At 43.4% G+C, this 12,482-nt stretch overlaps 1 protein-coding gene and 1 long non-coding RNA gene across 4 annotated transcripts; one reads left to right on the top strand and one right to left on the bottom strand.

Moving 5' to 3' along the window:
- Positions 1–373: 373 nt before the first annotated feature.
- On the top strand, positions 374–8,453 carry LOC123071164 (beta-glucosidase 2). Its single transcript, XM_044494669.1, has 17 exons — positions 374–778; positions 905–1,127; positions 1,237–1,398; positions 1,483–1,546; positions 1,786–1,844; positions 1,930–2,005; positions 2,094–2,165; positions 2,336–2,423; positions 2,571–2,829; positions 3,201–3,316; positions 3,408–3,622; positions 3,818–3,846; positions 4,041–4,143; positions 4,225–4,312; positions 4,518–4,719; positions 6,119–6,230; positions 6,801–8,453. The coding sequence occupies exons 3-16, from the start codon at positions 1,261–1,263 to the stop codon at positions 6,206–6,208; spliced, it is 1,599 nt and encodes a 532-aa protein (XP_044350604.1). The 5' UTR covers positions 374–778; positions 905–1,127; positions 1,237–1,260; the 3' UTR covers positions 6,209–6,230; positions 6,801–8,453.
- On the bottom strand, positions 4,918–12,463 carry LOC123071165 (uncharacterized). Of its 3 annotated transcripts, XR_006434146.1 has the most exons (6): positions 11,865–12,463; positions 11,224–11,787; positions 10,900–11,121; positions 10,625–10,831; positions 10,342–10,436; positions 9,871–10,114 (listed from the first exon to the last, which is right to left on the bottom strand). It is a non-coding gene; the product is annotated as an uncharacterized lncRNA (long non-coding RNA). The 3 variants fall into 3 exon arrangements; XR_006434147.1 differs by lacking the exon at positions 9,871–10,114 and adding an exon at positions 4,918–5,780 and having other exon boundaries at positions 11,224–12,463; XR_006434145.1 differs by having other exon boundaries at positions 11,224–12,456.
- Positions 12,464–12,482: the final 19 nt, after the last annotated feature.

Genomic DNA, 12,482 nt, shown 5'->3' with positions numbered 1-12,482 from the left:
CGATTCATATATAAAGATGTTGTTTACCTTCTCTTTGTCAAATCGCATGGCTTGTTTTACCACTGCTATACTAGTCATGTTTTATCTAATATTTCTGTTAATAAAATCATTTGGTGAATTACTCATATTTCCAACAGGTTCATGTTGCAGAAATCAAGTGAGAAGGGGATTTTGCAACAAGAGCATCATTGCAAGAAATTAGGGAAGATGAATTGACGATTCATGCATACACAAATCAGATGGCTCGCGACCCGGCCGATCTTTTAAAAGGATCAGTCGGCGGACGCGTAGCAGGCCCCAGAAAGAAACCATAAACTAGGTCAAGCTAGTTAAGGAGGCCCAGCTATATAATCACCAGACGTCCTTTAAAACAAAAATCACCAGACATAAACGGAGCCGTTCGAAAACACTCGACGGCTCGACGGTGTCTTCTCAGTCAACCGGCGGGGTCATCGACTCATCGTCTCTCCTCCGGCGGCGAGATCAGAAGCCACCGAGCTAGCGACGGATCGCCTTTTTCTCCTCCGCACAAGTTAAGCATTTCTTCCTCCGCTCCACTTGTGGGCCTCGATTCCTCTGTTAAACCGTGGGCTCTTCTTCAATCTCGGCGGCGCCGCCAAGCTCTCCGTTCCCCAGCCGGCTGCAGCTTTCCATCTACGGATGCCGTTCGTCTTCCACCGACTGTTTCCAAGATTCCGTCAGAGCCCACTTAACCCGGGGAAGAGGGGCAGGTGCTGAACTGCTGATGCTCACCATCCGCCCCGCTCGTTTCTTCTCGGTACACAGCCCAACTTTCCATGATTCCATCTAGCTTCCCAAATGAGCGTGTCTTTTCTTAATTGGATGCTGTCGCTATTCCGTGTTTTTCTTTTGAGAATGTCGCTATTCCGTGTTTATCCATCAGATCCGTGGCGTGTTTGGCCGCCAAATTGCTGAAGGGGCAGTTGGACACACCTACATCAGCGCGGCAACTAAATGTAGTGGAGTACAGTATCAAGAAAGCCCCAGCTGCATTTATTGGAATGGAAAATGAAGGGCATGTACATCTCAGATAAATGTTTGCATCGAAGCGTGCAGGCACGCACGGTGCCAGCGTTGAAGCTGCACATATCCACGAGGATCACGAGGTCTGACTTCAGAGAAACATTATTAAGTACTACTAAGGTTAAGACACTTATTTTGAGACGGAGGGAATTTAAGTAGTATGGTTGATATAGATCTCCTAACTATGCACAGACAGAAAGGCACAAGCATAGGTAGATGGGTATGGGTGCCGCTGCCTTCTTCTACCTCCTGCTGTCCCTCTGGGCTCAGGATGCAACCGCGGCTGACCTTGGCCTCACAAGAAGCGATTTCCCACGGGAGTTCGTCTTTGGATCTGGGACCTCGGCATATCAAGTAAGCAGTCAGTCTATCTTGTTTGAGCTGAAAGTTCTGGCGTGTTTAGTTAATGAATTTTGATTCTTCTTTTGCATTTGATAGTATGAGGGTGCTGTTGCTGAGGATGGCAGGAGCCCAAGCAACTGGGACACTTTCACTCACGCAGGTTGGTTGCTAACATGTTTGTGAAATTTCTCTCTGGTTTTCCCATATGACTGTCACTCTGTCAGACTGGATACTTCCCATACGCGTCAGAATACAGTAGCATCTTGAGCAATATGTGGTCAGTTTTTCCTGATGCGTTGAGTGGATATTTGATACGAGTGCCCTCGTTTTAGAACAATTTGCAGTTTGGAGTGTTTGTTGCACTTAGGCTAATTTTGGCAGTTTGGTTTGTTCCTGCAGGCAGAATGGCAGACAAAAGCACAGGAGATGTTGCTGCAGATGGGTACCACAAATACATGGTAAATAATACAAGTTCTTGCCAAATCTTGTCCGTTTCTCTGCTTTAGCAGTTCTTGAATAAATTAGGCTTATCTGATTTTGCAGGAGGATGTCAAGCTCATGTCTGAGACAGGCCTAGAGGCCTATAGGTTCTCCATATCCTGGTCAAGGCTCATTCCAAGTACATGATTCCTCATAACCTCTACCCAACCACATCCGCTTTAGTTTGCTAATTTATCTCTTTTTTTCTGAAAATTTTCGGTTTGCAGGTGGACGCGGAGCTGTCAACCCCAAGGGGCTAGAGTACTACAATAACCTCATTGATGAGCTAGTGAATCATGGTAATTGTATCTTTAGGACCTTTGCAATATTTAACTGCAGTCAAGGTTCATACTTCATATAATCAGAATCAATGTAAATGTCGGTTCCTTTCAAGAATCAAGAAGCATACCAAATAAAAGCCAAACGCATTGATCATTTCAACTCACCGGTGTATGTGATATTTATCCAGGAATTCAAGTACACATCACACTTCACCATGTAGATCTCCCTCAAGTTCTCGAAGACGAGTATGGTGGATGGTTAAGCCCCAAAATTGTGTAAGTTCATATCTCACTACCAAATAAAGAACTCCATTGCAGCGTCAATTTTTTGGGGTGAATCTGGTGACAATTTTATATTATCGTTGACATCCTTATGACATAATCTTTGTGGCATACTCATATTTCTGTATCCACAAAATGCAGTGAAGATTTCACAGCATATGCAGATGTTTGCTTCAGGGAGTTCGGAAACAGGGTTGCATCCTGGACAACTATGGACGAGGCAAACATCGGTGTACTTGGCTCTTATGGCAATGCTCTATTTCCTCCTGGCCGTTGCTCAGATCCATTTGGAGCAACAAAGTGCACCGCTGGGGACTCTAGCATCGAACCATACATAGCCGCTAATAATATCCTTATGGCGCATGCATCAGTTTTCAGACTGTACAGAGATAAATATCAAGTAAGTGAATGGTCTTGTACCCAAAATATTTTTTGTGCTACTTAGTTTCTTTGCAAAGTGCCACATTAAGTGATCTTAGTTTTACTCTAGAGTGGAGGCACCATTTTCAGTCAAATACACAATAACCATATTTTAGTTCCTTTTTGGCAGCAGTATATCATGGGGGAATTGTCGGTTTATATTGTTTAGGTTCTGTCCTTGTTACATTCAAAATAGGAGTGTGTATAGACTCTTATTCCACTAATGGAGTGGCAGTACTCCTGCTTTTTTCCCCTAAAATAAGTATTCCATTCACAGTTGCTTCCCTGTTACGATGTAAATTTTCGGAGGTGCAGGCTCATAACAAATGAAAAGGAACCTTTTGGATGCAGCACAAGCAGAAAGGAATTGTTGGCATAAATATCTACTCCTACTGGAGTTATCCACTGACAAATGCCACCGCGGATCTAGAAGCAACTCAGAGATGTAAAGATTTCTTGTATGGCTGGTATGATTTTTCTACCTTCATTTTTATCACTGGAAGCACTTAACCTACATAATCCATTCATTTGCGGAGATCTTAAGTGCGGTGCTGGCAGGATACTAGAGCCATTGGTGTTTGGGGACTACCCACAAGTAATGAAGAAGAATGTCGGCTCTCGCCTTCCACCCTTCACAAACGTTCAGTCTGAACTTATCAAGGGTTCCTTAGATTTTATTGGAATAAATCACTATTTTTCTGTCTACGTGAATGATCGCCCTCTAGATACAGGTGTTCGAGACTACACCGCAGACATGTCAATTGATTCAAGAGGTAGTTGCTTTCTGGATAGTGATACTAGGTTGTTGCTTAACCACTCATAATTGTGTGACATGTGGGTGTGTGCAATTTGATTCATTTTTCTTGTCATGAATCACAATGATGTACTGTATATACAGGCAAACAATGCCAAGCCGTGAGTTGCTGACTTGCTGTACTGTTCTAACAAGTGGTTCCTTTGTGATGCAGGTTCTAGGACCGACCCGCCAGCTGGTCAGGTAAAAAATTATGTCATCAATGTGTTTTGCAAAGAAGTTGCTAACTCCAGTTCTTTGGGCCATGCACTGTCCATCCATTGGGTCAGGGTTATGTGTTCTGAATTCTGAATTGAATCAAGAGATTAGGACTCGCTTATGAAATTGACATCATAAACTTGATGATAACTATAAAGATAACCTTTGCTGGTCTGCAGGGCCCCCCAACACACACTACAAGTGATCCCAAAGGGTTGCAACTTGCACTGGAGTACCTGAAAGAAACCTATGGGAACCTTCCCGTCTATGTCCAAGAGAATGGCAAGCAGAATTTCCAACCGGAATCAATTCTCCGACAAACAAACAAAGTTGCATCTTTAATCGTGTAGTAGTTTGTTTCAGGTATGGGATCTGCTGACGACAGTCTGGATGACACCGACAGGATCGGTTACCTGAGCAGCTACATGGAGGGCACACTAGAGGCGATGAGGTGCGTCGAGACCAAAGACCAAACACATGCAGTTTCTTCAGCATTTCGTTTCAAAACAGTAGTACTACAAAAAAGCAGCTCTCCCCGTTCATTCATGCACTCCGAAAGCAAATGGAATTCGGATGTTAAAATTTCCCCAGCAACAGGATCGGTTATCTGCTCCCTCTTTTTTCGTTCATCGGTTATCTGCTCTCTTGTTGTGCAGGAATGGAGCCAACGTGGGAGGCTACTTCGCCTGGGCATTCATGGACCTGTTCGAGCTCCTGGCGGGGTACCAGTCAAGGTACGGACTGTATCGGGTCGACTTCGCCGATGAGAGGCGGCCGCGGCAAGCCAGGCTCTCGGCTCGCTGGTACTCCGGCTTCCTCAAGCACAACGGAACCTCTGCGCTCGCGTCGAGAGCGCAGGTGAACCAGGCGCTGAACTTGGTGTCCTGACTCCCGTGTTCAGTGCAACCGCGTATGCGTGCGTGCGTGCGCTTGAGAATTCGATCAGAAAGCGTGGTTCTCGGATTACATAAATAGAATACTAGGCCCGTAAGGGTTCAATTTACCTGGTGTTTTGGACTTTTTTTTACTGCCGTTGTTTACATGACGCGTGAGATAGGAGTGTATCTCTTTTCTTATCTTGCTCAGCGCTTTTCACGTGAGATGGGGGTACGTCGGTGGCTGGTTTGACTGAATTGTGGTGTGCCACGTACTCTCCACGTGTTTCGCTGCCATGCGTGAGATAATCTCTGGAAAACTCGGGCGAAGTCCTCCACCGCTCTATGGGCCCACCTCGCCCCGATCAAATGAAACCCTCGCTCCTTGAACCACCTCTCCTCTACTGCCTCAGGGTTGCAAAAAAAAAAGCATGGACACCGCCGCCGCTTCGGACTCGAGGGTGTCGAGCCCCATGGCTCCGTCGAGGGCCACGGGGAGGAGGGCAGCGCCCTGCCGACGATTTCTTTGGCTACTTCCTCCTCCCGATGACCCCTGCCTGGACCAGACCGTCTCCATCTTGAAGAAGGCTTGATCTTTTCCGGCGTCAGGTGAGCAGCTGGGTGTCCTTTTTTCTTTTCTTGGGGCGTATGGCCGGCGATTGCCTGAATTTAAGTGGTGTTCGTTTTTCTACTTGCCTTCCTTGTCACCTCTTCCAATCGCAAGTGCACGCCTCCACGAGAGCAGCGAACAGAGCAGGCATCGATGGCTTAGATTCCTTCTTTATATTTTTCTCCACTCCTCTTCCTCCCTCGGGTCGAGCTCCACGAAGAGGAGGGGCTCGAGCCAGGCGATGCCAACATTTCGCCCCTGAAGCCAACCTGAGGAGGTGCCCAATCTCGCTGTTGCTCCGCTTTGCGGCGAGTGCACGCCGGCTGCCCCTCAGCACACTCTTGGCCATGTGATATGTCCCGTGCATGTGCGGCTTGTGTGCTCCTGCTGCAGCTGCGTCATGTGTGCGCTACCTGATGCATTCGCATGTCTGCCTGCAGTATATCCGACATGGCATTAGCTCAACACAAGGGATGAAGTATTTACATGTTTTCTGTTCCATGGGTGCACTATTTTGTGGACGTGTGGCTGGAGCAATTAGTTCAGTGCAGGGATGCCTTTTTACAAGTGCTCACTTTGTTCCTGGATTTAGCAATCATGATGCCGATATGCTTATGGCGTGTACTTGAATATCTTTTATGATTTTTTCTATGTAATTGGATGATCTCTTTCTTATTTGCAAATTAATATCTGACCAAGCAAATGAATATCTGGATGACTATCTTCTATGCTGGTATATATTTACTTGACTTTATCTATTTATTTTTTTCAGATTGATGAGTTCGTGATGTACGGAAAGAGAATGCCTTGGAAATACCGGTCATACGAAAGAGGACTTATTACTATTGAGATATTGTGGTGACGATGTTTAGCAGTCATAAAAGGTATATCTTCTCTCATATTCATATGGGCTGCCCTTCAAAGATAAAAGTAAAAACAAACTAGGGGAGATTGTAAGATTGTCCATGGTAGTACTCTAATGTGGAGAAATTTCACATGCAAATTTAGCAATCCGTAATTGTAGTTTTTGACTGGAATGTTTATTTCATAGAATTACAAATAATCATGTTACTTCTACTTCTTTGTGGTATTACTGTGCCTTATCTCATGACCTAGAGACATCGGTGTCAAGTTTCTCATACGTGAACGGTTTAATTGATTGCTTCCGTAAGATCTTCTCCTCAACGCTCCTATGTGTGATGATGCAGTCCAGATCAGGGTTTGAACTGTACTTTCTCCCTCAGCAATACTTTCAGTGAGAAGTAGCAAGACTATTCCACCAATATAGATTCTGCAAAGTATTTAACATTGGATATGGTCCAGTTAGTGGTTTATTATTCCTTGCATTCAACATGTGTGTATAACACATCCACGATGCTTTATTCTATATTGAACTTTCAGTGAACCTGAACTCTTCTGATTATTTTGTGTAACCATGAACTCTTGGCGTGCAGGTGTAAATTGATTTTTTTTCAAGTGCAAATCGTATCAGGCACATGGACAACTAGCATCAGCTTCCTCTGTTTAGACATTACTATACCACGTAATTGGTCTTTGGTTCTCTAGGAGATCGTGGTCCATATTTGAGTAACTTACAAAAATATATGCATTAACATGATAAGATGGTGTAGAAGCTTTCGTAGGAGTATTTGTACTTGCTATCACCAGGTAAGTTATGCAAAGGGTAAACAATGCTTTATTTGTTCTATCCAATCTGAATTTAGAAACTTTTTGTAATAAAAATATGGCCAGGCATTTACCAACAGGCAAGATCTAGCAGCTTACCTCATTTTTATTCCTGGTTGGATGTTTAGTCATGCATCCGAATTTCCAGCATGATAGCTCACTTCTTTCATGTGTAAATAGTTCTCTCTCCAAGGCATTCCTTAATTTATTTTCTATCCTAGCAGTTCGTACATATCTATATTTTGTGCGGAGCGTTTTCCATTTCATTTTATTTTACTTACTTTGTTTTCATATATGGATTCTGACTATAGTAATACAGTTTTTCCACCAAGGATGCTTAAATTACCTTCAAGGAGTGTTTTTTCCCGCTCCCACATAGCATGCAGCAGTTATATGCATCATTTGACTGTCTGTGGGGTCGTTCAGTTAAACGCTTAGTATTGTTGCCCATACAAGGAACAGATTCAGTTCAGTTAATTTAGCTCTAATGGCGGTATCAGTAAAACGTGGATGTGTGCAGTTTTGATGTACATACTCCCCTATTTGTACCAGTTCAGTTAATTCAACTCTAATTACGTTATTTGTAAAACATGAAAGAGTTGTTCGCTGGGGTTCTTTTCCCCTCTCCTTTAATGCATAATACGCATACTCGGGCATATTCTAGAAAACAAAATACATACTCCCCTATATATGCCCTTCTTATCCTTTCTTAAAAATAACTAAGCGAATAATTACTTCCTGTAGATCTCCTTCCAAGTTTATTTACTTGATCTTCTTTCCTTTCACTTCTCTTGACCTATTTTTTGGTGCACTGACATTGTGTCTTCAGTGGAAAATTCTGATGCTTCTATGCTTTCATGACTGCATAATATTTTAAATATGATTTAACATATGTTCTTTCTCATGGAAAATCAAGTTATAAGTAGCTTAAATGCTTATTGTTCTTGGCTTGAGATCTATACTCTCTTAGTAATCAAGCACATCAACTTCTGCGATTGAGAGAAGGATCCATGTTTCCATGTTCTTTCTGAAGTTAAATTGGCATTGCAAATTTTGTGATCAATAGCTTTCAGAAGAAAAAGGTTGCTCGAGCTACTCTTCATCAACTTTGCACATATCACGGTATAGTCATCAACGACCACAATCATGGCGCGCTCAAGACAACGTTCAGGATTTACTCAACAACACAATAGTGGAGCGGAACTGATCATTACTTTAGTGATTTAGAAAGTGGAGTATTACTTTACAGAGGGAGTACATTGTAGTACTGTTGTACTTTGGTTTTTCTTTGCAATATTTAGAACATAGAGATAATCTAGAGCATTCTGGAGGGGAATCAATCGGTATGGAATACTGATGCATATATATTTTCTGGTGTAACTTGCTTCTAGGATGTGGCAACCTTTTGAGAAAATTTGATACTTCCTCTGTCCTTAATTATTTGTCAGACAAATGGATGTGAGGCGAACAAGGGTCCTCAAAAAGATTTTTCTCCAATTTCAAGATAATTTGCTAAACCGTCTGAGAGCCAGGACGTGCACCCAGTAGCAACTTTAACATTGTCTACGCATCAAACAAACCATCAAGAACAAGAGCAAAAGAACCAGCTTCATCTATCTACCACTACATCGTAGAGACAAGCTGGGGTCTAAGAAGAGAACAAGAGCTTCATAATACTGCATCCAGCATCCACTATCACTACATGTTGTAGATCACCTATGCATGTACCAACTAGATGTACGCTTTGCTGATCACCTATGCATGTATCAACTACATGTACCCTATCCTTGTATGAACTACGTTGCTACGTTCAAGTTTTGGGAGGACTTACCCAATAAATATTTTTAGAAAAACTAAATAGCTTATCGATCTACGTGGCGCGGCGTGCCGCCGCGCACTACCCGCTAGTTAGTACTACACAAGAAACCAATGCTCTTGTAACCACTACTATCTTCTTAGTTGCTGTAGTATTTTCTTTTGAAAACCATCACTTTCAGAGCAAGTTGAAGAAATGAAAAGCTCGAGTTATTAAGTTTCATATATATATATATATATATATATATATATATATATATATATATATATATACATATATATACATATATATATATATATATACATATATATACATATATATATACATATATATACATATATATATATATATACATATATATATATATATATATATATATATACTAGCAAAAATGCCCGTGCGTTGCAACGGGAGATACAAAAATAGCTCAGGTCCTTAGTTAAGGCCCCCTCCCTGGAGCAGATCCAGGTCCTCTATTTCAACACGATATCTCATCCATATCGCCGCTTATTTTCCTTCCCTCCATGCCGTTGGCATGTGTAGAACACATAGTTTATGATGCGATAAACATCTCTAGCAGACATTTAAGTGTGTAGGTTCCAGAACGTGAGACTTTTACAATGTCAAGAACATAGTAAAAATTGTTGTCTGTAGCTTGCGACACTTGCAAGTAGTAGAGAGGAGGATGAAGAAGTGGATGGGACAATGGTGCGGGTGCGGCCAACATCGATGATGATCTGGTGATACACAAAGGAGGCAAAGGCAGCATGGGAAGGGCAGATGACTTAGGAGAAACACATGGGTGGGGGTGGGATAGGAGGCATTTGATAAAAATGGCACACATTTCCTTTCATAGTACACTTCTCTTTGTCCTAGATACTTTGCGAGTTGGGACAGGCGTGTTGGGGATAGGAGGCATTTAACTGAAGTTTAGGGTTGCATGAGCAATAATAAGAACAAGCCTGACACCTTGAGGATTCCCATGTGTCTACAGTAATACATATAAATGAAGCACTCTAGTATGAAAACTAAAAAAGATAAATTGAATCTCAAATTCTTTGTGTCTTGACATCAGGAAAGGAAACTAAGCAATGGTGAGGTCCAATATAAGAATTCAATATAGAAAGCATCATTGTTGTAAGTCCGTTTATTGTAACAATTAGGCTAATGCACAGGATCAACCAGCTAAATCTCGCAGTCGAGGACCTACTTGACCAGCTTTCCAGCAAGCGCCGCATCTTGGATGCGCGGCTGGGCGAGGTAGTACTGTCACAGGTTGAGCGGTTAATTAGAATTTTATGAAACAATAAGAGATAGAACAGTATCTGTATAATTATTCAAGGAAACTCTGTTGAGCAGTTAATACAGACGACACCATCAAACTACAATGCATCCGCAGTATATGACAACCAAAGACATTCGCATAATCTAGAAGACAGCTATGCTATCATATAGATGAAGAAGGGAAGAAAACAGAGGAAATTTGAACTCACATCATTATACTGTTTAGGCTTTGCTTCCTTGTCTCTACCACATCCTTTTTTCAGCTCTTCTACAGGTTCACCTTCTTCCACTTCAACAACTTTCTCTGACAGATAACACCACCAATGTCAGCAACCAAGATGAAAATAAGCAAAACATTGTTCAGCACCAGTGAGAGACATAGCCAAGCTACATTCGTGACCTGATCAATCTTTTCAAGTTGAAATTCAAAATAGAGGTGTGTCTTTGTGAGCAGATCGCCCAACTGTTGCCTTCAGATCAAAAGCCTCCTACCTTGCAGCTTCTCTTCCCGGCCTCCTCTTCTGCCTCTACCTTGCGCTGGGTTTGACACGAACATAGAGATGGGGAGAGAGGCACGAGGCGGAGCTGCATGGCCGCCTTCGTGGGTCGGCCGCTTGGTGTGGGTGCCCGCCTCAGCCTACCCGCTTTTCCCCTACCGTCGATGATATTTCTCCCAACGACCGCGGCGAAACCATCGATCTGCCAAGACAAACATAAACTGATAATCTGAACTTTGTACCAATTACTCACTGATAAACTCAACGTACCAGATGGCAATGGCATCCAGAAAAATCATTCGCCTTCATGCACGTGCAATGCAGTTCATAACTGCGATTTGACCCCCATCATATGCTCCAAGGCATAATATTACGTTTAGACTAAAAGGACATGCAACTTTGTTTTCATCAAGGAACTGAATGATGTCAATTCCAGACCGCACGTTTCTTCGGTTCAAGAACAACTAACACCATGGGAGTTCAGCAAAGATTCTACATAACATTATCAAAAGATCAGTCCTAGTTTTTTCAAGGGGAACAAATACGAATATTTTAGGAAAAAGGTTCAGTAACAAAGAGAGATTGTATTTTTACCTTGGAAAATTAGGATCCTGTATGAGCATCAACTGCGTTGAACGGATCATGGAACAAAATAGTTGTCAGCATACATCACAATGCCCGGGCTATCTGAATCCTTTGTTTCTGCCTGCCACTAAGAGTGCAGCCTCACTCTCCAATGATTTTGATCTCCAAGTATTTCTTTAGCGAATACCACTCAAGGACCGTGTCATACTCCTCACTCTCCATCTCCTTGCCGAGCAGTATGTTATCCTGAATTTTGCCGCTCTGTATCCATGCCTTGTGGCTGACATATGCCATTGTTCCGCAAGTCTTGGCCTCTCCTAATAGCTTTGGCTCCATACCAAGAATTCAAGTGATCAAACTTGATTTTCCAGAGCCGACCGTCCCACAAAGTGCAACACGCATGCCTTGCCGAGCTTGAAAATTCAGATCCTTCAACGTTGGTATCTCAGGTGAGCCATCCCAGGAGAAGCACCCATTGCTGGCCTCAGTTGCAACATTGGAGCTACCACCTGGTAGCCTATGTATATCATCCATCAACAACTCTTCAAGGCATAGGAAAACATCTGGATTATCCTGAGATGATAAAGCCAACATAAAGCAGATTGCCATTCTGCAATAATTAAAATCAAGACTCTATCCCAGAAAATTACCATGTTGCAAAGAAGAAGAAAATCTGCTGAAATTAAAGCGCCCCTGATCTAGATGGATGAGATGTTGGTGGAGGTACTGGTAGGCCAGCGACGAGTAAGCAGCCAGGCCGCTGTCCATGGCTTGCAGGTGGATTAGAGCGGGGCTGTAGCTGATGGCGCTGGCGATGTACAACCACGGTGCTGCACAGGCGAGGTGAGGGAGACACGGGGGGAGGCGCAGGCGATGGCGGCCGGGAGCTGCGAAGCCGGTCGTGGCCGTGACCGGAGCTAGGTTTAAGAAGAGGCCATGGATCGAGGCGAGCTCGAGGGGGCCGAGAGAGAAGGAGTAGAACGGATATGAAAGAGGGGCAGGCGGGCTGGGGGAGATCACCGGCGTGCCCCTCGTCGGCGGCGGGCGGTCTCCGGCGGGAGGCGCTGAATCGGGCCGTCGGGCGCCGGCTGGCACAGAGGGGATTTTTTTAGTCGGGGCAGAGGGGAAACTGGGGAAGGATCACGGGCTGAAAACTAATAAATGCAGGGGTTTTCTGCAAACAATGAAGCATTTTCTCAGATTCACTTAAACAGGGACTGCGGGTTCAATTACCAAAAACTACAGGGACTTTTTTGCAAAAAGGACGA

This window comes from Triticum aestivum, chromosome 3B (genome assembly GCF_018294505.1).
Source record: "Triticum aestivum cultivar Chinese Spring chromosome 3B, IWGSC CS RefSeq v2.1, whole genome shotgun sequence".
Taxonomy (NCBI): domain Eukaryota; kingdom Viridiplantae; phylum Streptophyta; class Magnoliopsida; order Poales; family Poaceae; genus Triticum; species Triticum aestivum.
This window is presented reverse-complemented; position numbering and strand designations above follow the sequence as displayed.

What these genes read in the sequence shown, in the direction of transcription:
- LOC123071164 (XM_044494669.1), top strand. Translation starts at nt 1,261, where the DNA reads ATGGGTATGGGTGCCGCTGCCTTCTTCTACCTCCTGCTGTCCCTCTGG. An exon ending in CTGGGACCTCGGCATATCAA is followed by an intron (nt 1,399 to 1,482) that starts GTAAGCAGTCAG and finishes TGCATTTGATAG; the next exon opens with TATGAGGGTGCTGTTGCTGA. An exon ending in CGCTCGCGTCGAGAGCGCAG is followed by an intron (nt 4,720 to 6,118) that starts GTGAACCAGGCG and finishes TATTTTTTTCAG; the next exon opens with ATTGATGAGTTCGTGATGTA.